The 26,899-nt window shown below is 45.5% G+C and overlaps 1 protein-coding gene across 1 annotated transcript in view; it reads left to right on the top strand.

The window, feature by feature from the left end:
* NCF2 (neutrophil cytosolic factor 2) overlaps nt 1-26,899 on the top strand; it is a 73,063-nt gene that overhangs the window by 32,217 nt on the left and 13,947 nt on the right. The window contains exons 9-11 of the mRNA XM_082265529.1: nt 5,632-5,694; nt 8,517-8,625; nt 20,080-20,123. Coding sequence (XP_082121655.1) covers nt 5,632-5,694; nt 8,517-8,625; nt 20,080-20,123 — 216 coding nt within the window. The remainder of the gene's footprint in view (nt 1-5,631; nt 5,695-8,516; nt 8,626-20,079; nt 20,124-26,899) is intronic.

Raw genomic sequence — 26,899 nt, 5'->3', positions numbered from 1 at the left:
ACTTTTGGGGTTACCAGTGACATTACTGCAGTGATCAGTGCTATACATATGCACTGTTACTACAAAATGACACTGGTAGTGAAGGGGTTAACTTTATTTGAGAGGGAGGGGCTGTGTGTGTCTCTAGGGGCGTGATTCTAACGGTGATTGGCTGTGGCTTGAGCTGTAGAAACAGTGATCAACGGTCCTACATAGTAGAACCGTGTGATCACTGTTTCTACACAGGGGAGAATGACAGGCGGCTTGTTTACACTAGCCGCCTGACTTTCTCCCTCTGCAGCGACGATCGCAGAGTGACCGGCGGACATCGGGTCCGCCAGTCACACGCGCGGGGGGGCTCCGTGACCACGTGGGCGCGCGCGCGCTTGCTCCCTAGACCCTCACAGGCTAGCGACGTAGATCTATGTCACTCTGCCTGTGAGGGGCTGACTGCCGCAGTAAATATACTGTGAGCAGTCGGCAAGTGGTTAAAGTGAACCTGTTGCCTTGCCCTGCATAGGAAAAGCACATGTTCTGCTAGTGGAGACACAATAAACGTATTTATGTAATGTATATACACATGCCAGTATATTTGGTTATGTATCAGGGCCATTTTACCAGTTGTTATTCTTAAAAGAGATTTTTGAACTTGGACATAATGCTCACATTTGTTTCTCAAAAAATGAACAGAAGCAGTTGTATAATGAATCTATACAAGTACAGATTTCTTTATTGTTGATTTGGCTTTTCTATCCTAACCATCTCCAGGGCCGGCCTTTGGGGTGTGCGAGCCGTGCGGCCGCACAGGGCGCCATGGGCAACAAGGGCGCCGTGCGGCCATCACAGCTCGCAGAAGATTAGGCGATTCAGCCCGCACAGCGGGAGGTAAGCGGCGACCACGGCCTGGACAGGGTTAACACAGGCCGCGGCCGCCGCTTACCTCCCGCTGTGCCTCTGTCACCTACTGCTGCAGTGAGGCGAGCTGTGTATCACACACAGCTCAGCCTCCGATCCACGCTGACAGTGTGGGCGGTGGCGGGAGCAGGGGGAGAAGGGGCGGGGCGAGGATGAGCTGACGATCTCTCCTCTGGCATCCCTGCAGGGAGGAGAGATCGTCTGCTGCTCCTCGCCCCGCCCCTTCTCCTCCTCCTCCCGCCCCGCCCACACTCCCCGGGAATGTGTGGGCGGGAAGTTTGAAGAAAAAAAAAAGCTGCTGACTGTAAGGTAAATGAGGTCTAATTCCTTCAAAAAATGTGAGGGGGGCTCTGTGTGGGGGTTCTCTGTGTGAGAGGTGCTTTGTGTGGGGGGTCTGTTATGTAAGGGGGGCTCTCTGATGTGGGGGGCTCCGTTTGGGGTGATCTGATGTAAGGGGGCTATGTATGGGGGGTCTGTGATGTAAGGGGGGCTCTCTGATGTGGGGGGCTCTGTGTGTGGGGGGGAGCTCTGATGTAAGGTGGGCTTTGTGTGTGTGTAGGGGGTCTGTGATGTAAGGGGGGCTTTGTGTGTGTGTAGGGGGTCTGTGATGTAAGGGGGGCTTTGTGTGTGTGTAGGGGGTCTGTGATGTAAGGGGGGCTCTCTGATGTGGGGGGCTCTGTGTGTGTGTGGGGGGGGGGGGCTCTGATATAAGGGGGCTTTGTGTGTGTGTAGGGGGTCTCTGATGTTAGGGGGGCTTTGTGTGGGGGTGTCTCTGATGTTAGGGGGGCTTTGTGTGGGGGGTCTCTGATGTAAGGAGTGCTTTGTGTGGGGGGTCTCTGATGTGAGGGGGGCTTTGTGTGGGGGGGTCTCTGATGTGGGGGGGACTTTGTGTGGGGGTTCTCTGATGTTAGGGGGCTTTGTGTGGGGGGTCTCTGATGTTAGGGGGGCTTTGTGTGGGGGGTCTCTGATGTGAGGGGGGCTCTGTGTGGGGGATCTCTGTAAGGAGTGCTTTGTGTGGGGGGTCTCTGATGTGAGGGGGGCTCTGTGTGGGGGGTCTCTGATGTAAGAAGTGCTTTGTGTAGGGGGTCTCTGATGTGATGGGGGGCTCTCTGATGTAGGGGGGCTCTAAATTAAGGGGGGCTTTGTGTGGGGGTCTTTGATGTAAAGGGGGCTCTGTGTGAGGGTGTCTCGCCACAGGATTAGCTCGCACAGGGCGCCTGAACACCTAAGGCCGGCCCTGACCATCTCACATCAGATATCGATTAAATGTTTCACTAATTTTCACTTGCCGGGTAAATCATTAACAGGCTAGGTCTAATGTTATGAACACACCAAAATGATTTAATGACCATGGTCCTTGGCAGACTTTAAAAACCCATTGCAAACACTCTTGTTTGTAATTAGGAAAAGATTTACAAAAAGACAAACTCACAGACCCCAACAATGCTGTATGTACAGTATCTTACAAAAAAATACACCCCTCACATTTTTGTAAATATTTTATTCTATCTTTTCATGTGACAACACTAAAGAAATTACACTTTTCTACAATGTAAAGTAGTGAGTGTACAGCTTGTATAACAGTGTAATTTTGACGTCCCCTTAAAATAACTCAACACACAGCCATTAACGTCTAAACCACTGGCAACAAAAGTGAGTACACCCAAATTGGGCCCAAACTATCAATATTTTGTTTGGCCACCATTATTTTCCAGCACTGCCTTTACCCTTTTGGACATGGAGTTCACCAGAGCTTCACAGGTTGCCACTGGAGTCCTCTTCCACTCCTCAAGTCAGGGTGCCCTTGAAAGTATTTTCAGTCTGGAGGCCCCCCAGTTCAAGACTTGGTTCACATTACTTTGTGTCACGGAATATGTGCAAAATTGCACGTGTTCCTGACATGCAGACAAACATGCAGGGGTGTCATTCATTCTTAATAGTACCCCTACACATTGGCAAACATGGTGCATTTGTGGTGCAGCACAATTAAAGAACAAAATAGATAAGGGAATTCTTTTCCCCTGTGTTTCTGTGGTGAAAGCCCACTGAAATTATTTTGCTGCCTATACGCAGCACGCAGCTCCACAGATGTGAACCAAGGGCTTGTTCACATGTGAGGTTGAGGTTGAGTTAAACCACATGCTTTAACTGTGTTTTTACCACCCTAACTGTTTACCCTGTAGCTGTAAAGGCAGCAGCTGGGGGTGGACACATGCTGTGGCTGCGGTTGGAAGTATACCCCCAGGTGAATGGAGCTGCACTACAACCACCCCACAACTGTGTGCATTGTACGCAGTTGCAGCATAGTGTTGTTGCATTTAGGGGGTTAAAACAGGCAGTGAGGAGGCAACATATTGTCTTTTTACTGCCTGTCAAATGCCTCTGAAAAGCGATATGAGCATGGATCACTTTTCAGAGGAACAGCATTTTCTTGCTGGTACTATGAACAAGCTGTAAAAAAAATCACTTCTGATTGTACACATATATGGGGTCAGGATTAAAAGTAATGTGCATACATACACACACATGTACGCACAGTCATACTAATATATATAAGTACATATACACACACACATATTACATACACATATATAAGCATAAAGATAAGGATTTTATGGTTTTATGACCATTTAGCTGGATAAATAGTGGTAGCGCCGTTTACCAACAAACCTATACCCCTTATTTGCATACTACCTCAGTGGTAGGTTGGTGGCAGCTTAAACCACAAAAACTCTTATTTTCAAACTCCATAGCGCAGGTGCAGTATAATCCTTTTCAAGATATACACACACACCTGCACACCCACACACATACATATAAAAATGCACATACATACAGATAGCCTTTTAGAAAGCAGAGCACTGTACCTTAACTTCCTGCTGGGTATTGCACTGTAGGGGGAGGCAGAGAGCACAGCACACACTGTGCTTTTACTTTCCTATGTGTGACAATTCGGCTGAGGATCAAGGAGCTCCGTCTCAGCTGCCCTTGCCGCCGCTACTCCTATCAAGGCATACAGGGGGCCCCCTCAGGCCCCCTGCAGCATGGGGCCCGGTCGCCATGGCGACCCCTGTACGTCCACCCCTTACTATCAAGGTTGGGCAATCCCTGGTCTAAAGCAGTTGAGGATATTTTCAGCATTCCCCCCTAAAGAATTAATTTTTTTAATTAAAAAAAACAAAAAAAAACAAAAAAAACATTTGTGTGTGTTAATTGCAATGACGGCCCAAATCACACAACAGTATCAATAGCCTAGAAACTTACCTAAATGTTGAAAAAATAATATGAAAGAAAACAGATATTTTCTTTCATATCTTTTTCCAACATTAAAGTTTCAATTTAGAAGCACAAACAACTGTTAATGACAGCTACACTATAATTCAATTTATTGTATTGGCACAGAAGTTTTGCATTCTATTTATATTCTTCCTAAGGTCAAAATCTCTGTTTAGTTCAATAAATCCCTAAAAGGCCAGTACACCCAAACAAAGTAGGGATCCGATTTGTGAGATAGAGGCACTTGAATTCCTGGATCTGCATGCCTGTGTGTGGTCATTATGACGGGTTCCCATCAGATTGCGGGTTTGGATCTTCTTTACAAAGCCAGGCCACCACTGACCTCTCATAACATTGGTGATTCAGTGATGTTTTACAAGGTTGTAGAAATTCCCCACACTCATACTTTAGATCTTGCAGCAACATGTTGGGACTTTCCTGCAGTATCTAAAGTCTGAATGGGGGAATGATTTCACAGATTTAACAATTTTAGTAAAAGACTGCTGAAATGTCAATATCTTAGCCCACTGAGACACTAGTAAAAACCAAACCCAGGCTGCCTCAGCAGCAAGATCCTAAGGCCCCAATCTGATCAGGTCTGCTTGCTGTTTTTCAGATGGAACCAATCAGACTCTTCATTCTCCTCTATGGGCAGTCGGATGTATACAGACTTGTGTCCGTTTACACCTGGCTACATCCAATCCGGCAAAAACAAACAGAAGGGGATCTTTTCCCCTCCATCTTTCCGGATCAGATCGGAGGGCAGTCGAGTGTAAATGGACAACTTGTCTGTTTACATCCAACTGCCCATTAGAGCAGAGCGGCCTGTGTCAGTGTCCACTTCACATAAGCTGTGCGGACACGGACCTTTCATCCGAACGTTACGCTTAGCTCAGCAGGGGATCTGCGGACAGGTCCTCTGCTGAGAAAAACCGGATCTGGCCCATGTGAAAGGGGCCTTAGGCTCTGGCCCCCCTTCACCTCTTCTTCTAAACAGATATATATGGAAGCTGCCCCGCTCTTTCCACAAACAATAGTTACCCAGTTGTCCATCCTACACCCATGCTTTCAAAGTCTGAGCTAAAACAACTATGCATATAAGAATTTTCGACTTCACTGTATCTACTGAGAATATACAGTATATACATGCACATGTTTCAGGACTTTGGCCCAAAAAGTATTGAGGCCATCGTATAACCATGACGGCCAGGCAAGTAGAATTTTTAGAAGGTCAGCAATCACATATTTCTGTACAGATTTCCTCCGTGGGATCTTGTTTTGCTTTTACATTAGAAAGAAAGAGTGCATAGATGTTACCCTTGTATAGGGAAAGGGCAGACATAAGAGTAATTTCAGCATGAACCATTTTTGTGTTTCAGTACAGAGGAAAACGATAAATTACTTCTGATCGTTAAAATACTATATTCTTGTCTCTTTTCTGTGCTTCTCATATGTGTTTAGAAAGGGATTGTCCCATGCAATTACCTGGAGCCAGTTGAGTTGAGATACCACTCCCAAACTCAGGTAAGCATATGTTACCTCTTAGTAGAAACGAATGCCTCGTACACACGCAACGATTGTTGGCTGACCGATCGGCCGTCTTTTGTCCAGTGTTGTTGTGTTGGTTGAAATGTGCTCTAGACTGCACACGAATTTTCTCGGCCAACAAAAACCAACTTCAGAAGTGATGTCATGTTCTGGTTTACTTTTCGTGTGTTTTTTCTTCTCTGAGCATGCCCAGTCTTGCTCATCACATTTTTGTCTGCCGAAATCTGTACTGACTGACGGAAAATCGGCCGTTGTCTTGACGGCCAACAAAAATTTTATAGCATGCACACCAGATTTTGTTTGGCCGAAAAGTCGTAGTCGGTTGCCGGAAGCATCGTACTAACAAGCCGAAAATCGGCCGATCGGACGTTGGCCGAAAATTCACGGCCAACAATCGTTGCGTGTGTACGAGGCATAAAACTTTAAGCAACCATCATGGTTTCAGTTTTACACATTTCATAGTAATAGCAAAAATAGGAAAAGTTTTCTGCTTATAAAAATGTAAAGGAGTTGTACAGACAAAAAAAGACACAAGTCCATCCAGCTCAACCAATGAAAAAAAAAAAAAAAAAATCCTGATGCCCCGAGAGGCAATCGGATATTCCCTGGGTTAACTTTACCTATAAATGTTAGTACCCAGTTATATTATGTACACCTAGAAAATAATTCAGGTCTTTTTTAAAGCAATCTACTGAGCGGGCCAGAACCATCCCTGGAGGGAATCCATTCCACATTTTCACACCTTTTACTGTGAAGAAACCCCTCCGTATTTGGAGACAAAATCCCTTTTCCTCTAGACGAAAAGAGTGCCCTCTTGTCCTCGGTGTTGAGCTTAAAGTAAATAACTCAACACCAAGCTCACTATATGGACCCCATATGTATTTGTACATGTTGGTCATATCCCCCCTTAATCTCTAATCTTTCCTCATTGCTGAGCTCCTCCTTGCCTTTTATCAGTTTGACTGCACTTTCTCCAGTTCCCCGATATCCTTTTTGAGAACTGGTGCCCAAAACTGAACTTCATATTCCAGATGAGGTCTTACTAGTGATTTGTACAGGGGCAAAATTATATCTCTCTCTCTCTGCAGTCCATACCTCTCTTAATACAAGAAAGGACTTTGCTCGCATTAGACCTGCAGCTTGGCATTGCATGTGATTATTAAGCTTATGATCTACCAGAACACCCAGATCCTTCTCCACTATGGACTCCCCCAGTTGTACTCCTCCTAGTAAGTATGATGCATGTATTTTCTTAGTCCCCAAGTGCATAACTTTACATTTATCAACATTAGACCTTATTTTCCACATAGTTGCCCAATGAAACAGTACATTGAGGCTTGTAAGTTGGAGACATCCTGTAAGGAAATGATTCCACTGCAAAACTTGGTGTCCTCCTCAAAGACTGAAATGGTACTTTTAACCCCAGACCCTATATAATTTATAAATATATTAAAAAGTAAGGGTCCCAACACTGAACCTTGGGGGACACCACTGATAACCTTATACCATTCAGAGTAGAATCATTAACCACTACCTTCTGAGTTCTGTCTTTTAGCCAGTTTTCAATCCATTTACAAACCAATTATTCCAAGCCTGTAGACTTTACCTTACGCATTAACTGTGTGTAGGGAACTGTGTCAAACACTTTTGCAAAAATCCAAGTATACTACTTCCACAGCCTGTTCGAGGTTTTACTTACCTCTTCATAAAAGAAATCAGGTTTGTTTGAAAACTTCTGTCTTTCTTGAATCCACGATCTCTGTTGCTTAAAACATTTTTTTTCCAGCAAGAACTCTTCTATGTGGTCTTTTATTAAACTCTCCAATATTTTCCTGACTATTGAAGTTAAACTAACAGGTCTATAGGTTTCATGGTAAAGACTTTGATCCCTTTTTTGAATCTCAACCCCTGTCTGACCCATTATAATAAATATCACCCTCCCCCCTCAATCCTGGTTTAACTACTCCTCCAGCTTTCCCATAAACCTCTCCCCAGCACATCAGACCCCTGCCATTTAGGTGGAAACCATCTTTAGCATTTAGGTTGCACCCCAATGAAAAGTCAGCCTAGTGCTCTAAAAACCAGAATCTCTCCTTCTTACACCCGGTCTTTAGCCATGGATTCAGGTCTCTAATCTCCCCGTCTTTCCTGTGCATTAAGATAAAAAGCCTTCTGTGTGCAGCAGCCTCCCCAGCACCCCTAAAATTTACCTGAGCCCCCTCTCTGTCCAGAGATGTCCACGAGTCCCTTGGCCATTCAGGACTCTCCCTCCTGATTAGCCGAGACAGAGCTGTGGAGCCATTTGCTTCCGCTGTCAATCAAAGTCAGTTAGCCAATCAGGAGAGAGGGGAGCTGAACCGCAGCTCCGTGTCTGAATGGTTTAAAAATTCTACGATGTCAGGACATGCAGACTAGTCCGTGGACTTTCATAGGATGAAGTTCTATTTTGCCTAGCAAAAAACCTAGGAAAAGATGCACCCGCCCATGCCAGTACCCAGGATTCAAAATAACCATCGACATCTGCATTAATATGAATGAATAGGATGAATATTGCAAATAACTCAGCTAGATCAAAGAAAATATGTACAACCAAAAATAAACCATCATAAAAAAAAAGCATGGAACACATAAAATAGGACCAAACACAAGTATCACAAAAGTACTTTGTGATACTTCAGTTCCCAGGATTGGCATGTGGGGAACGCATTGTCCTGCATGGGTTCTGCTCTATCTGCATCTCTAAGTGTAGCAGAAAGGTGGTGATGAGAAGTTTTTACCATTGTTAACTTGTTTTCCAGGCAGCAGAATCAAAACAAGATGAAAGTTCAGCCAATGGTGGTGCAAAGGAGGCTGAAATACCAGCACCACCAGCTACTTCTGCCCCCAATATACCTAAAAATCACCAAGGTAAGGCTCACTGAAAGATGTTTAGTTACTTTCTCAGTGATTTCAGGTCTCATTTTTTGTTAGTTAAATAATAAGTTCACCATATAAAAAAAAAAAAACATTTTTTTGCAGGTAAAAAAAACGTGCATTTATTTTTTTCTAGGGAGCCTGCAGATCATCATTGCACCTGTGATCAACAGATCACGGGTGCAATATCCAGTTCCTGCAGACTCCCAGGATAGCTGTCTGCTCATACCTCATACAGGCAGGCAGTTAACTGATTGCAGGGAGATCAATGGACTACGAGGACACTCACCAGCTACCTCGCAGCCCATTGAAAACTACAAGCTGTCAGCCGCAATGGATGACGGCACTTGTAGGCATTAATTTACAGGAAACTATGAATGAATGAATGATGTGGCCGTATGGGTGGAGCTTCATGGTTTTCAAAAAGTGACAGCAGGTGCAGAGAGAAGATCCCCGGCCTGCTGTCATTAGGGGAGTTCTGTAGATGCAGGAACATGTCACATGTTCCACCCTAAAAGTGGTTGGAACGTGTAATATGTTCCAAAAATTAACTTATCCTTTATTATAACAAAGACAAATGCTGAGACAGTTTTAGGAAACCAATAGCAGATAAACTATTGTCTAGTGTGACCACATATAAGGATTACACAACAAAAAACATACCTCTGTAAATAGACAATTGCTTGTGAACCCACCAACACAATCAACATAAAAAGTACCGTTTATACAGTGCCTCGAAAAAGTATTCATACCCCTTGAAACTTTCCACATTTTGTCCTGTTACAACCAAAAACCTAAATGTATTTTATTGGGATTTTATGTGACAGACCAGCACAAAGTGGCACATAATTGTGAAGTGGAAGGAAAATGATAAAAAGTTTTTACAACTTTTTTTTTTTGACAAATATCTGAAAAGTGTGGTGTGCTATTGTATTCAGCCCCCTTTACTCAGATACCCCTAAGGCAGGCCATAGACGATTCGAATTACGTACGATTTATCGTTCGATAAACGAAAGCGGCACTCGTGCACATCATCGAGTGTACCATCAATGTGAGCCGAAAATCGTACGACAAAAACGGAAAATTTATATCAAATACTTACCGTAATTTTCCTTTCCTGATGGACTCCATGGCAGCATACGTTTGGGTAGTCCCGCCTCCACTCCTACCCTATAGGACCCCACTCCCATAAATCCTTGCTCCCTTTCAGCATCCGTGTTCTGTAACTAGCCTACTCAGGAACTGGGAGGGGACTCCTGCTGCCATGGAGTCCATCAGGAAAGGAAAATTACGGTAAGTATTTGATATAAATTTTCCGTTTTCCTGACAGACTCCATGGCAGCATACGTTTGGGAAATAACTCGCCAAAACACAATTGGGTGGGCAGATGCTGATAAATTTTAATTAACGCCTGCAGCAGATAACACTTGAGCACCAAAACCAACAGAAGAAAGAGCCGCCGGCTCAACACAATAATGTGACATAAATGTATGAATGGACGACCAAGACGCTGCTCTGCAGACCACATCCGGAGCGACATGTCTTGAAGCTGCCCATGAAGTAGCGACACCACACGTAGAATGTGCAGTCACCGCTTTAGGAGGAACCAAGCCCTTCTCTCTATAAGCCCACTGAATCGCCTCTACTATCCAGGAGGCAACTGATCTTGAGGAAGCACGCATACCCTTATTCTTCCCAGACAATAGGACAAATAGATAATCTGTTTTCCGGAAAGAGGCTGTAGCTTCCAAGTACTGTCTGAGCGTGTTGCCCACATCCAGAGGATGGACTTCCGGAGAGTCGGCCGATGAATTGAAAGTAGGGAGAACAATTTCTTGGTTCTCATGAAAAACCGAAGTGACTTTAGGCCTTGCTCCCAGCATTGGAATGAGGACAACTCTATCCGGGAAAAAAGTCAGAAAAGGTTCCTTACTTCCCAGACTTTGGATCTCTGACACCCTTTTAGCAGATGTGATGGCCACCAGAAAGACCGTTTTGAGGGTGAGATGTTTCACTGATATAGGATTTTCAAGACTTGAGCCAACCGATGATAAGAAATCAAGGACCAGAGGCATGTCCCACTTGGGGAATCTCAGCTTCTTCTGTGGCCTTAGCCTTACTGCCCCTTTGAAGAATTGCCTGATCAAAGGATGTGCAGCCCAGGAAATGCCTGTGAAAGCAGATATGGCTGAGACTTGTACTCGTAGGGCGCTTACTGAAAGAGGTAACTCCAATCCTGATTGAAGAAAAGAAAGAATATCTTGCACAGAAGGAGATGACCAGGACTTTCCTTTGGACTCTAGGAAGGAAGTAAACCTAGCCCAAATCCTTTCATAGGTTTTATTCGTGCTTTGTCTTCTGGCACTCAAAAGAGTTGGTATGGCTACTTCGGGACATCCTAACGCTTCCAGCCTTCCCCTTTCAAAAACCAGACCCGAAGGTGCAGACGGGCTGGGCATGGGTGAAGGATGGAGCCCTGGGACAGCAGATCCGTCCTGAGAGGAAGAGGGACTGGGTCGCGGTAGCTCAGTTGAAACAGTAGGGGAAACCACGGTCTGTTGGGCCAGAACGGGATTACTGCAACCACTTTGACTGACTCCATCTGGACTCTCCGCAGGAATTGAAAGATGACTGGTACTGGGGGAAAGGCATAAGCCTTGTGAAACCTCCAGCAATCTGTCAGGGCTTCCACCCCGAATGCTCTGGGGTCTCTGTCCCTCGAGTAAAACTTCTGCAACTTCCTGTTGTTGAAGGAGGCAAATAGATCCACCTCTGGGATGAACTCCAAGGACAGGATCCAGCTGAACACATCCTCGTGGAGAGACCACTCGTTGTTGTTGAGTTGTGTTCTCGAGAGGAAATCTGCTTGTGTGTTCTGAGCCCCTGGTATGTAAACTGCCGACAGATTGACCAGGTTTTCCTGAGCCCAGGTCATTATTGGCTCTACTTTCCGAAGCAGGGATGCGCTGCGAGTTCCGCCTTGTTTCCTCACATAGGCTACTGCAGTCGTGTTGTCTAACCTCAGCATGACTGAGGTGCCCCGAATGAGGTGGCTGAAGGCTAGTAACACTTGAAAGGCCGCTCGTAGTTCCAAGATGTTGGACACCGTCTGGCGAGACCGAAAGTCCCATTTCCCTTGTGCCATCTCTGTTCTGCAATGACCGCCCCATCCGGTGTTGCTGGTGTCTGATGTCACTATCACCCAAGATATGGGGGCTATGGAGTGACAATTGCTCAAATTCCTCAGCTGTAGCCACCACGGAAGCCAGCTCTTCATTGTTGCGGTTATCACAATTCGTTGGGAATTGCTGACTCCGTTCCATTGCTGAAGGAAACCCCTCTGAAAAGGCCTCATCCTCCAGAGAGCCCACTTCACCATAGGGGCTGCCGACACCATGGTGCCAATTACCCTTAGGCATTGTTTTGCTGTGAGACGTGATGCTGACAAAGCTAGAGACACTCTGTCCCTGATTACCGGAATCTTTTCTTCTGGCAGAGAGATGGTACTGTTCTTGGTGTTGAACAGCGCACCCAAAAAGACCAGGGACTGAGTGGGAATCAGATGGCTCTTTTCCCTGTTCAGGATCCAGCCGAACCTCTCTAGAGACGAGATGACCAGAGCCAGATGTTCCAGGATAACAGACTTGTCTTGGGCCAGAAGAAGGAGGTCGTCCAGGTAATGATAAAGACGGACCTCTCTCAGTCTTATCAAGGCTACCACCGCTAATAAGACCTTCGAAAAGGTACGAGGCGACGTGGAAAGCCCGAAGGGGAGACATACAAATTGTAGATGACGCTGGCCGACCGAGAATCTCAGATATCGTTGAAACTCTGTTGCCACTGGTACGTGGAAGTAAGCATCCTTCAGGTCTACTGAGACCATCCAATCTCCTGGTTGAACGGCTTGCTGAATGGAGAATAGAGTCTCCATCTTGAATTTTTCTCCTTTGATGAAGCGATTCAAGTGCGTCAGATCTATCACTGGTCTCCAGGCGCCGCTCTTCTTGCGCACCATGAACAGAGGAGAGTACACTCCGAATCTTCTTTCGGATTCTGGCACTGGAACCACTGCTCCTTGAGTGACTAGCGAGTCTACGTAAGACAAGAGAATCTCTCTTTTGTCGCCTGACCGAGGAAGGGAGGTAGGAAAAAATCTGTCTCCGGGAATACTGGTGAAGGTCCAAGAATGACCTGCAGAGACCGTGTTGACGACCCAAGTATCCCGGATTGAGGCCGCCCAGACCTGCCGAAAGTGAAAGAGACGACCTCCCACCTGACCGACCTGAGCGGGCCCAATCTCAAAAGGACTTCGTCGTGTCTCTATCCCCAGACGGATTGGACTTGGGGCCTTTCCGAAAGGAAGACTGCCTGGATTTCCACTTTCTTCCAAACTCCCTTCCTGGCCTATAACTACGTGCCTCCCTGGCACGATCAGAATTTTGTCTTCTAAGAGGTGGCCTCTTCTGACCCAGAAGACGCCTATCCTGGGGGAGAAAGCCTGACTTACCGCCAGTAGCCTTGGAAATGGCGCTATCTAACTTATTCCCAAAGAGGGACGAACCCTCAAAGGGAATACGGCACCACACCTGCTTAGAAGCAGGATCAGCCAACCAAGGGCGTAACCAAAGTGCACGCTTCGCCGTCACGGACGATAGCATTCCCCGGGCCAACAGGCGAATAACATCAATAGACGCCTCCCCCAGAAAGGCTGAGGCCAGTTTCAACTCTTCGATAGGAGAGTCCTTAGCTGCATCTTCGGAGAAGCTTCTGAGGGAATCATCCACATTGTCCACCCACACTTCCATGGCTTTGGACAAAGCAGCCAGGGCCAAAGCCGGTTTACAGGCAGCACCTACTGAAAGATAGACACGCTTCAAATCCGTGTCGATTTTCCTGTCAAGAGGATCCTTGAAGGAGACAGTATCCTCAAGAGGCAAAGTTACGTGCTTCACTAGCCTCATGACAGCCGCATCTACCAGAGGAGGAGTTTCCAAATGTCTGACTTCCTCTTCCTTGAATGGATAGAGCTTGGCCAATTTTGAGATCATAGAATTCTTTTTCTCCACCTTGCTCCATTCTTCCGTTATGATTTCTCCTAATTCAGGAATAAACGGGAAATTCAGCCGTTCCTTGCTCAGCTGTTTAAAGAGCTTTCTCTGCTTCGGGGCCGAAACTACTGGATCTTCCCAGTTTAAAGTTTCTCTGACGGCCTTTACTAAAGGTGGAACCAAATTGAAAGAGAATCCTAAACTTGGTTCATCCTGATCCGAATCGCTATCAGACTCGAATACCGAGGGATGGCTAGGTTCAGAGGATTCGAGGGCTCTTCCGCTAGTGGTCTCTCTAACTGGAGATACCGATGGCTCTGGCGCTGGAGATTGACGTTTATTAAAATCAGCCAGCGAATCCTTGACTATGCGTTTGACCATAGACTCAAGTTGTTGGTCAGATCTTCCCCTTTCATTCGATGCACGGGAATAACAGGAATCGCATAGTGATCCACCGTCCAGTAAACGGATACCACAGCCCCAGCACTTAGTCTCGCTGGATTGGCGTGAAGACCTGGGAGGTGACCGGTCTTTACTACGGTATCTGGACTTGGATGAGCCATGTTTGGAGGAGGAGCGGTGATGCTGCGGATTAGCATGGCGATCCTGCCGCGTGTCCTGCGGTTGTTCCGTCCTAGAAGAGGAGCTGCAAAAGGAAAACACATAAGGCAATACAGTAATGCCCATCTGTACATCCTGCTCCCCCCCTTCATTGAGCCCTGCACTCACCTAAGAGAGGGCTGGTCACAGGGGAGCGGTGACGGGTCCATAAGGAAAAAGGAACCACTGGAATAAATAAGGCATATAAGTATCCCAAGATAGCCTAAAATGAGGACCCCCATAAAGGAAACCCACATACCTGAAATCTAGAGCGTCAGCTCTTGGGAACAGGCTACAGGGCTGGGCGCCGTGATATATAGTCAGTTCCACCGACTGTGGAACTGACAGCTGTTTAAATCCGGCGCCGGCCGTGACGTCACGGTCGCGGCGAACTGCGCATGCGCGAGTATCGGCACTCGCCGCTACTGCGCATGCGCGAACCAAGCCTCGTTCTCGGTCAGTCGGCGCGCATGCGCAGAGCGACCGAGGACGCCGGGGATGGAACGCATAGCGTTCCACGGTGTTCACAGAGCCTCCCGGCCACCAGGAAAACTATGAACGGAACGAGGAGCCGCACACTAGACCACCAGGCAGTCGCTAGACCACCAGGTACACAGAAGGGATAAAATAAAGAAAAAACACTTACCCCTCCAGTCACACTAGACACCAGGGATACCTTAGAGCCAGAGGACATCCAATCCAGCGTTGGGGCAATACAATGAGGCCACCCACCACAGCGGGGTCATCGGCCATGCCATTACTAGCCCGCTTTGTCAGGCACTTTCTAGGCTCCTCTTCAACTTGCCCATCCCATACCCCGCAGCAGCAAGGGCTTATTGGGAAAACAGGTCCTGCCGACTCCAAACGACCCTGCGTCATATAAAACGACCATACTTTGTAGGAATTCAGCACCAAACAGGTGCATGGAGGAGGACAAAAAAAGAACACGGATGCTGAAAGGGAGCAAGGATTTATGGGAGTGGGGTCCTATAGGGTAGGAGTGGAGGCGGGACTACCCAAACGTATGCTGCCATGGAGTCTGTCAGGAAACACTATTTTTTGTGCCTTTTAACCACATCTCTACCGGACACACTCCCTACTGTTCTGTGTTTTGTTAGGCGAAATCATACAACTCCCCCACTAATGATACGAAATTCGGCCGATTTTCGCAAAAAAACCCAACATGTTGGATATGTGAATTTTAGCTGTCGTACGAAAATCGAACGTTTTACATACCACACTAACGATACGAAAATCGTTCGATAACACTGCCATTTACGATTTTCGAACGAAATTCGAATCGTCTATGGCCTGCCTAACTAAAATCTATTGGAACCAATTTCCTTTAGAAGCCACCTAATTAGTAAATAGAGTCCACCTGTGTGTAATTTAATCCCAGTATAAATGCAGCTGTTCAGTGAAGCTGTTCTGTGAAACCCTCCTAGTGAACAAACAGCATCATGAAGGCCAAGAAACACACCAGACAGGTCAGGGATAACGTTTTGGAGAAGTTTAAAGAAGGGATAGGTTATAAGAAAAAATATCACAAGCTTTGAATATCTCATGGAGCACTGTTTATCGATCACTGGAAAATGGAAAAAGAGTATGGCACAACTGCAAACCTACCATGACATGGCCGTCCACCTAAACTGACAGGCCGGGCAAGGAAAGCATTAGGCAGGCCATAGACGATTCAAATTTAGTTCGAAAATCGTAAATGGCAGTGTTATCGAGCGATTTTCGTATAGTTAGTGTGGTATGTAAAACGTTCGATTTTCGTACGACAGCAAAAATTCACATATCCAACATGTTGGGTTTTTTTGCGAAAATCGGCCGAATTTCGTATCATTAGTGGGGGAGTTGTATGATTTCGCCTAACAAAACACAGAACAGTAGGGAGTGTGTCCGGTAGAGATGTGGTTAAAAGGCACAAAAAATAGTGTTTTGTCGTACGATTTTCGGCTCACATTGATGGTACACTCGATGTGCACGAGTGCCGCTTTCGTTTATCGAACGATAAATCGTACGTAATTCGGATCGTCTATGGCCTGCCTTAATCAGGGAAGCAGCCAAGAGGCACATAGTAACTCTGGAGGAGATGCAGAGATCCACAGCTCAGGTGGGAGAATTTGTCCACAGGACAACTAATGTATTAGTCATGCTTGTGCACTCCATAAATCTAGCCTTTATGGAAGATTGGCAAGAAGAAAGCCAAGGTGAAAGAAAGCCATAAGAAGTTTGGTTTGCAGTTTGTGAGAAACCATGTGGGTGACACAGCAAACATGTGGAAGAAGGTGTTCTGGCCAGATGAGACGAAAATTGAACTTTTTGGCCTAAAAGCAAAACGCTATGTGTGGCGGAAAACTAACACTGTACATCACCCTGAACACACCATCCCCACCGTGAAACATGGTGGCAGCATCATGTTGTGGGGATGCTTTTCTCCAGTAAGGACAGGGAAGCTGGTCAGAGCTGAGGGGAAGATTGATGAAGCCAAATACAGGGCAATCTTAGAAGAAAACCTGTTAGATTCATCAAAGAACTTGACTGTGGCAGAGGTTCACCTTCTAGCAGGCCAACGACCCTAAACATACAGCCAGAGCTATAATTTAATGGTTTAGATCAAAGCATAATCATGTGTTAGAATGGCCCAGTCAAATTCCAGACCTAAATCTAATTGAGAATCTGTGGCAAGACTTGAACATTTCTGTTGACAGACGCTCTGTCAGAGCTTGAGCTATTTTGCAAAGAAGAATGGGCAAAAAGGTCACTCTCTAGATGTGCAAAGCTGGTAGAGACATTCCAAAAAGACTTGCAGCTGTAATTTCAGCGAAAGGTGGTGAAAACAAATGCATGCCACACTTTTCACATTTTTTGTAAAAAATTTTGAAAACCGAATATAATTTTCCTTCCACTTCACAATTATATGCCACTTTGTGTTGGTCTAAAACATAAAATTCCAAACAAAATACACTTAAGTTTTTTGGTTGTAACATGACAAAATGTGGAAAATTTCAAGGGGTATGAATATGTAGCACTGCCCCCTTGAGGACTGCTGAATTCTTCACCTTTCTGGGTCCCTCTAGGTTACCGTTAGCAACTGCATGCAGAACTTAACACTTTACTTTTCCGGCTCATTCAATGAACAGGGGGTTTTGGTTGTTGCTCAAAAGTTGCAGGTGCTTCCAGAAAGCTGTCAGACTTCTATGGAGGCTTTGAAGACACTTTGAGGCACCACTAAAGCGGCATGGGGTATATTTTTTGAAGCAAAGCAAACACAACATGTGAACAGACTGTAAGCTAACCATTTTATTTAGCGACAAGTGCTTTGATTGGCATTCTGAGTGCTTTAAAAAAGCGTGTCTGAAGCCATGTTTTGAAGAAAGTGTAAATGAGCTCTAACTAGTTAAAGTTTTGCTGGCATATGTTTAACTTACACATCCAGGCTTCTGAACTGTCGCCTCCCCCCCCCTTCCGCCATCTTCTACGGCTCTGCATGTCTGCTGGCTGGTTGGAGTACAGAACAAAGCTGAATTCGGCTTTGGTCGGGTCTCCAATGTAGTAACCCGGAAGCGGGGTCATGACGTCACTTCTGGTTTATTCTGCGGCTAACGGTGCCAAATCGAAAACACTGTCAGTATTCAAAAATGCCGATTTCTGCATTTTGAAGACTTTGAAGTGCAGTGGAGAGGTCTGGAGTCTTTAAGACCCCCGATCTCTCCATAAAGAGTACCTGTCACTGCCTATTACGGTCACAAGGGATGTTTACATTCCTTATGACAGCAATAAAAGTGATCTAATTTTTATTTATTTTTTTAAAAACAGTGCTAAAAATAAAAAAGTCAATAAAATAGGAAAAAAAAAGTGTAAAGCGCCCCCCATCGCCGTGAGCTCATGCACGAATATAAACGCATACATAAGTTGCGCCTGCAAATGAAAATGGTATTCAAATCACACGTGAGGTATCGCCGAGGTCGCCAGAGCGGAAGCAAGGATTCTAAAACAAGACCTACTCTAACTCTAAATTAATAACCATTAAAAAGTTTTAAAGTGTCTATGGAGTTTTTTAGGTACCGTAGTTTGTTGCCATTCCACGAGTGAATTTTAAACCGTAACAGGTTAGAATCTATTTACTCGGTGTGACATCTTTCGCATTGTACATAAAAATTGGGATAACTTTACTGTTTCGTTTTTTCTTTTTTTTAAATGCGCAAATACCACATGACAAAGAATGATGCAAGGACCGCCATTTTATTTTTCAGAGTCTTTGCTAAAATATATATATATACATAATGTTTGGGGGATGCAAGTTATTTTCTAGCTAAAAATACTGATTTCAACTTGTATTCAACATGTGTCAGAAACATAGGCGTGCGCACAGGGTGTGCCCAGGCACACCCTAATCACCCCATGCGCATTAGCATTATTGCTCTGTGTGCCAATAGGAAGATGGGAAAGATCTCCCGCTTACCAACTTTGCCATAAGAGAAGTGTTTACATACTTCTTTCACTGTGCCGGCATGGAGATCTATGTGCCAAAGTCATAAATATATGTAGACACACACTCACGTGTGTTTGAGCTTTAGGGTGCACACCCTAATGCAATAGGCTGCGCACACCTATGGTCAGAAATAGGCTTGGTCCTTAAGTGGTCAAGATGAATGGTAAAATAGCACATAGTGTTTTTCTTAAAAAAAAAAAAAAAATGTTGCCATTCATCAAAAAATGCTCATTAAAATAAGGCATGAGTATTTCCTTCCAAATGTGCTGTATTTATCTCATTTTTTTTATCTCATGATGTCATATCCAGTGGGTGTTGTTTCTTTTCTTGCACAATTCTGAGAGACCTTGTAGAAGGAGCAACGGCAAAGAGTCCGCAAGAATGGTCCAAGGTCCTGGAACAAATAGTCCTTTTTTTAAACACTTCAATGCCCTGCCTATTGAGGTGTGGCACCTCCTTACCAGACAAGTTTCATACATAGTTAATCTGGTTGAAAAAAGACACAAGTCCGTCCAGTTTGACTTTAATGCTGTTTTATGTTGTATTTACCAAGGGTTTTTGTTTTTTGAGGTAAATACTGCATTAAGGTATAGTAAATTGATATTTTTAACATTGCATGAGATATTTGGAAAAAAATGGGTCATATGACCTAATTATCGCATTCGATATCCTTTAGTGAAAGGAGCCCAGTGGTAGCTATTCTCAGAACGATTTCAGAGATCGCACTTCAAGAAAAAAGGTAGAAACCAGCTGAAAGTGTATTAAAAATTGGTTAAACTAGAATTTTCGGGCTTAGTAGAGCAAACCATGGTACATCACAATGTCTATGAATTACAATGCAATTTCCTATTCCTTTTAATGTCTTCCTCATTTTAGATTATGTGTGAAACATCTTGATTTCACTCTTGTTCTCATTTTGAAGTAGTAGTCCTGTATTTATTAATATTCGGATAATCCTAACATCCATATGTAATATATTTTGTAACCTCCTGTACAAGGAGAGTATACTACAATTGCAAAGCTGAATGGTTGCACTAGTCTGGTGGTACATGCCTGTTTGGCTCACTTCAAGTGTTGCACTGCTGTATATGTATTACCAAGCTGGTACTCTTGGTTTAGCTCCCATTTTGCCTATGCACAGAGCAAGGAGAGCTAAGGACTCCCCAAGGCAGAGCGAATACTTTACCAAGAACTCGAGGCTATGGAGAGTCATGAATCACTGAAATGGCATGAGTCATTTTTTTGTACTCAAGATCAGGTTGTAGGGTTTGTGGCTAATGACTATGTCTTTCTTTCCAGATAAACAAGCCTCATCCAGCGCCAGAGAGAAGTCATCCTCAGCTGTATGTTCATAAGGAGGTTATTTTGGTTTTGAAAGCACAAACAAAACTTTTAGTAACAAACTCAATAGGAATATACTATATTATTAGATATTTAGGGACGGAAACTTTCTCTTTTCAGTCAATCAAGTTACATTTTTCATTGTAAGAGAGAACCAGAGAAAGTCTGGTTGCTTGCTACAGGACTTTTTTTTTATAATTCTTTTTATTGAAAAGTTTCAGGTACAAAGAAAGCCTTAGGGGCATACCCCCGGCTAAACAAACACAACCTTAAAGCGGAATTCCGGCCTCAAATACCTTTTTCAACTAAAAATACCCCTATAATACTAATCCATCGCCCTTTACAGAACCGCTATTCTCATACTTACAAGGTGTATAGTATTGGATTTTAGTCAAAATCTTACTTTTAAAAATGCTGTCTGGGCGTGGCCATCTTAGACGTGGGCATCTGAAGCCGCAGTGTAATCTGCTGTGTCCTTCTTCCTGATTCCAGGGAGTGTTCTGGGAGTTCTTCCTGATTCCAGCCTCCTGGGAGTGATGACAAACAGCTCCCAGGATGCAATGCAAAGGCAGAAGTGATGTCGGCCATGGCCACGGGGGGGGGGGGGGTAGAAGGAGGAAGTACAATCAGAAATGCCCTGAAAATAAGGTAAGGGACCACCGAAAAAAAATTGAAAGTGCCCAATTGTTGATCAACATAGCGAGCACTCCAGGAATCACTAAAGTTGCAAAATAGGCAACTTTAATCACTAACACCATTAAAGACACAACAAGAACAGAGTGGAGGTCGAAAACGATAACCTCCCGAACACATACTGCTCAACGCCCAATAATCTACCCTTTATTATAGACAGGCTGACTAGCTTCTTTGACAATCAATATAAATATGTAGTCCCGTTAATTTCTTACCAATATTGTAGGGTGTGTGTGTATATATATATATATATATATATATATATATATATATATATATTCATATTACCAAAAGTATTGGGATGCCTGCCTTTACACACATGAACTTTAACCACTTCTGGACCGGAAGGACTTGCCCCCTTAATGAGCAGGCCATTTTTTGCATTTCGGCACTGTTACCTTTTAGGCCATTTTGTATTCTGCTACATTTTTTTGGTAAAAAAAAAAATCACAATAAGCAGATTTTGATTGGTTTGCGCAAAAGTCATCGTGTCTACAAACTATGGAAAAGATTTGTCATTTTTATTTATTTTATTACTAGTAATGGCAGCAATCAGCGATTTTTAGCAGGACTGCGACATTGTGGCGGAAAGATTGGACCCCTAACCGACTTTTTTGGGGGGGGATCAGTGACATTACTACAGTAATCAGTGCTAAAAATACGCAGTTACTGTAATAATGACACTCGCAGGGAAGGGTTTAACACAGTGGAGATCAAAGGGTTAAGTGTGAGCCTAGGGGAGTGTTTTCTAACTGTATGGGGGATGGGCTTGTGAAATGACCACAGAGACCTGTGATACTATATAGGAGGATCACAGGTGCTCTGTGATCATTTCAGAGAGAACGATCTGCTGTGTTTACAACAGCTGACCGTTGTTCTCTCTCAGCGGAGCGATCGTGGGTGCTGGTCCCGTCAATTGGCATCCCCGCTGGGTAGTGGGGACGGGAGCATTGCTACTGCAAACCAACATACCCATACGCTAATTTGTGCAGCCGAGCCAGCGTGCTGCAGTATATGTGCGACGGGGTGTCAGCAAGCGGTTAATGGCAACCCAGTCTAAGTCCGTAGGGATCAGTGTTGAGCTGGCCCACTCTTTGCATCTATAACAGCTTCAACTCTTCTGGGAAGGCCGTCAAAGTTTTAGGAGTGTGTCTATAAGATTGTTTAAAGTATTCTTCCAGAAATGTATTTGTAAGGCCAGGCACTGATGTTGGAGAGAAGGCCTGGCTTGCAGTCTCCTCTCTAATTCATCCCAAATGTGTTCTATTGTGTTGAGGTAAGGACGCTGCACAGGCCAGTCAAGTTCCTCCACCCCCAAACTCGTCTTTATGAACCTTGCTTTGGGCACTGGTGCAGTCATTTTGGAACAGCAAAGGCCAACCCAAAACGAATTCCACAAAGTTGGGAAGGCCTGGCTCTCAGTCTCCACTCAAATTCATCCCAAAGGTGTGCTATCGAGTTGGAAGTCACGACTCTGCCTAGGCCAGTCTAGTTCCTCCACCCCAAACTCGCTCCTCCAGGTCTTTATAGTCCTTGCTTTGTGCACTGGTGTGCAGTCCTGTTGGAACAGGAAGGGGCCATCCCTAAACTGTTCCCACAAAGTGGAGAGCATGAAATTGTCCAAAATGTCTTGATATGCTGACACCTTAAGGGTTCCCTTCACTGGAACTAATGGGCCAAGCCCAACCCCTGAAAAACAACCCCCACACCATAATCCCCCCTCCACCAAATGATTTGGACCAGTGCACAATGCAAGGTCCATAAAGACATAGATGAGCAGGTTTTGGGTTGAGAAACATGACTGGCCTGCATAGAGTCCTGACCTCAACCCGAAAGAACAGCTTTGGAATGAATTAGAGCGCAGACTGCGAGCTAGGCGTTCTCTCCAACATCAGTGCCTGACCTCACAAATGCACTTCTAGAGGAATGGTGAAAAATTCCCATGGACACACTCCTAAACTTTATGGACAGCCCTCCCAGAAGAATTGAAGCTGCAATGGGTGGGCCAACCCAATATTGAACCCTATGGCCCAAGACTGGCCTGGCATTAAAGTTCATGCGCGTTTCAATGCAGGCGTCCCAATACTTTTGGTTATATAGTGTATGCCCCTGAATGTACATGGATAGACAGGTGACAAGTCCATTTACACATTAAAGTGAGATCTCTAGGATTGGTACAATTGAAATAGAATCCGCAGGCAAAGAGTCTGTCAAGTCTAAGGGTGTTATTAACAAATCTACAAGGGTTGTAAAAAGCAGGTTGTATAATTAGACACAAAAGGGGTCCTAAAGATTCATGGGGTGAAGTAAATGTTTATGTCCTTGTTTATGATAAATAGCATTTCAGAGGGTAAATTGTTTACCTATTTCATGATGATACAGAATGCAATAAACAATACAAACAGTATCTAATAATGGTAAGTAGATTTAAGAGATCTTCACCCCCTTCATGACCAGGGCATTTTCTTTGCTATCTGGCACTGCGCTACTTTAAAGCCTAGTACACATGGGCAGAATGTTGAGCGACTTCAACCGGCTCAATCAAAATGATCTGAAATTCAGGCCGTGTGTATGGCAGCCGGTCCGCCAGAAGCCGGTCAAGCATGCTGGAAAACCAGCAGCCAACCGACTCCTGATCAGCACTCTCAGCCAATGACAGAGCGCTGACCAGAGTGTTCTGGTGGGGGGCCATCCCCTAGTCAGAACACAAAAGAACAGCAGGTGAGAGCGCTGCTCTAACATCGGATAGTGGTGTGTACCAGGCTTAACTAGCAATCCACGGTCATGCAACACTGCACCCAAAATGAAATGTATATATATTTTTTTCACAAAAAAAATAGAGCCATATATATATATATTTTAGAGATCGACCGATTATCGGGTGCCGATATGCACTTTCCCCGATATATCTGTATCAGCGTTTGGATTTGTCAATACTGCCGATATTTAGGGGAAGTGCATGTACCGGGGTGATGCCTGCAGCTAGAGGCATCACCCCGCTAGCTAGTGGCCGCCTTGCAAACCTGCAGCACTGACACCTGATGACTGAAGGCCCAGGAGGCACTAAGCACCTGAGTAGAGTGCACCTTAACAGGGAAAGAAGGAACCAGACCCCTAATTGAATAAGCCTGAATTACGATCTTTCTGACCCATCTGGAAATGGTCGCAGCAGAAGCAGCCAACCCTTTGAGGTCCATCTGTGAGTACAAATAGTGAGTCTTTACGAAAAGACTCCGTAGCTGCCAGGTACACCCTAATTGCCCGAACCACATCCAGGGAATGCAAGGCAATTTCCTTAGGCTGTTTGTGTTGCCTTCCCTATGTCCCAGGCCTAATGTCTTCATCCAAATGGAAATCAGAGACGACCTTTGGAAGGAACGACAGACAGGGGCGAAGAACCACTTTATGTCTGTGAACCACCGGGTAAAGTGAACGCCAAGACAACGCCGCCAGCTCCGACACCCTGCGCATAAGTAATAGCCACCAAAAATGCCACATTCTGGGACAACATAAGCAGGGGAACCTCCCATAGCTTTTCGAAGGGAGGTTTCTGAAGAACTGACAGCCCCAAATTGAGGTCCCATGGCGGCAATGGAGATCGCACTGGAGGAGCCAAGAGTCGAACTCCTTGGCTAAAGGTACGCACAAATGGACGTTGAAAAAAACCCCTAAGACCAAAACCTGGCCCTTGATGGTACTCAAAGCAAGGTGCTGCTCAACCCCCCATTGAAGGAAAGCCAATATCAGAGCCACCAAAAAGGCGCGAGACTGAACCCCAAGAGACCCACAACGCGTCTTCCAAGTACAATGGTAGAGCTTCCTAAAGGTAGATTTTCTAGCCTTTAACAGCATAGGAATCACCGATTCTGACAAACCTCTATCCGTCAGCACCTGGCTTTCAACAGCCAAGCCGTTAAAGCCAGCGACTGTAAAGCATGATGGAAGATTGGCCCTTGGGACAGCAGCTCTTCCCTAAGAGGAAGTCTCCAAGGAGCATCGGTGACCATCCGCACCATATCGGCGTACCAAGACTGGCGAGGCCACTCTGGAGCCACTAGAATGACCGGAATCCCTTCTGCATTGATCCCAAGCAGGAGTCTTGGAAGAAGTTTGAGGGGGGGGGGGGGAGAGGGAAAGGCTTAAATCAGACCATACTGACTCCAAAGAGCCATAAATGCGTCTGTGGCGTCGGCCAGAGGATCCTGAGACCATGCCACAAACCTCTGTACCTTCCTGTTGAGACGGGAGGCCAACAGGTCCACCTTGGGAGTACCCTACTGGAGACACAACTGATGAAACACCTCCAGATGAAGTGAACATTCCCCCTGGGCCAACATCTGTCGACTGAGGTAATTCGCTTGCCAATTTTCCACCCTTGGAATGTGTACAGCAGAGGGGGCTGGAACAAATCGTTTTGCCCACCTTATAATGCCAGCTACTTCCCGAGCCGCCAAAACACTTCTTGTGCCCCCTTGGTAATTGATATAGGCCATGGCATTGTCCGATTGAATTCGTACCAGACACCCCTTAAGACGAATTGTCCAATGATCTAGACAAAGTTTGATCACTCCGAGTTCCAGTACATTGATTGGACTATCTGGGCCTGACTCTGGAAGAGTCCAGACTGCCAGTCTTGCGGGTTGGAACCAGAGCAGACTTCTGGAGGTTCAGTATCTAACCAAACTTCCTCAGAGTTCGCAGAGTAATCTCCAAGTTGTCCATCAGAGTAGTCGGAGACTCTGCTCGCAGAAGATGATCTTCCAGGTACCCCAGTACTGTGATCCCTCGCTGACACAACAATGCTAGTTCCGGGGGCCAACACTTTTGTGAAGACCCAAGGAGCGGAGGTGACACCAAAGGGTAACGCCACAAACTGATAATGCTCCTCGCCAACGGCAAATCTAAGGAAGGGCAGAAGACTGGCACATATTGGAATGTCAAGGTAGGCGTCCTTAATGTTGATAGAAGCGAGAAAATTCCCCTGATGTAGGGATGCCAATACCGTGCGAATGGACTCCATTAAGAACTTCTGTACCCGCACAAAGCAGTTTAGCCCCTTGAGGTCCAGAATTGGACGTACCTTGCCTTCCTTCCTGGTAACTGTAAATAGGTTTGAGTAAAACCCCTGAAAATGCTCCGAAGTTGGAACTGGGACAATCACCCCTTGAAGTAACAAGTCTTGCACTTCCCCAAAGAGACTCCGCAAGCGATCGGAGGACAAGCGCAGGTTGGAAAGGAAGAACCTTTCCGGAGGATAAGACCAAAACTCAATCTTGGAGCCGGACCGAATGACTTTGTGGACCCACTTGTCCTTTACCAGGGAGGTACACGGATCAGGAAACCGACGAAGACGTCCCCCCACCTCAGATACCGGTGAAGTCACCCCTTCATGCAGAGGAAGCCTTGTCCGCAGGTCTGGAAGAGCCTGCTCATGACTTACCAGACCAGGTCCTCCTGGAACCTCCGGTAGAGGCTCTGAAGGGTTTAGATCCCTTGTCTTGAGAGGAACGAAAAGGCCTCTTATGAGCCAAGAAGAATGGTCTACGATGGAGCTCCTTGCCCTTGGAAGCCTGCGGAAGAAGAGTACTTCTCCCCCCTGTGAGGCCCTTAATGATATAATCTAAGGAAGCTCCAAAGAGGCGACCTCCCAACAAATGGGAGATCAGATAAGGCCTTCTAAGAAGAAGTCTGATCTGCAGACCAGCATTTCAGCCAGATAATATGCCGAAGGACCACTGCTGAGACAGACAATCTGGAAATCAAAGGAGTCGCATCCAAAGAGGCATCACAGAAACTGTTGCCCCTGGACCAATTGATCCGCCAGCTCCGCAAAGGCAGGGGGAAGCCGTTTCCGCTCCAGGTCCCGGAGTAAAAGTTTAGTCCACTCGGTCAGAGATTGGGACACCAGGGAAATAGTAAATACTGGCCTAAGTTCTGAACCAACCACAGTGAATATATGGCAGGTCAGAGCCTCCGACCTTCTATCAGCTGGATTTTTAAAGGCTGGGGACTCCTCAACCGGAATTAAGGTGGCTTTATTTAACCTGGAAACCGGCGAGTCCACTACAGGTGGGACCGCCCACTT

This window comes from Pelophylax lessonae (assembly GCF_965119305.1).
Source record: "Pelophylax lessonae genome assembly, chromosome: 8".
NCBI lineage: Eukaryota > Metazoa > Chordata > Amphibia > Anura > Ranidae > Pelophylax > Pelophylax lessonae.
Note: the sequence above shows the minus strand (reverse complement) of the source record. Positions and strands in the feature narration are given on the sequence as shown.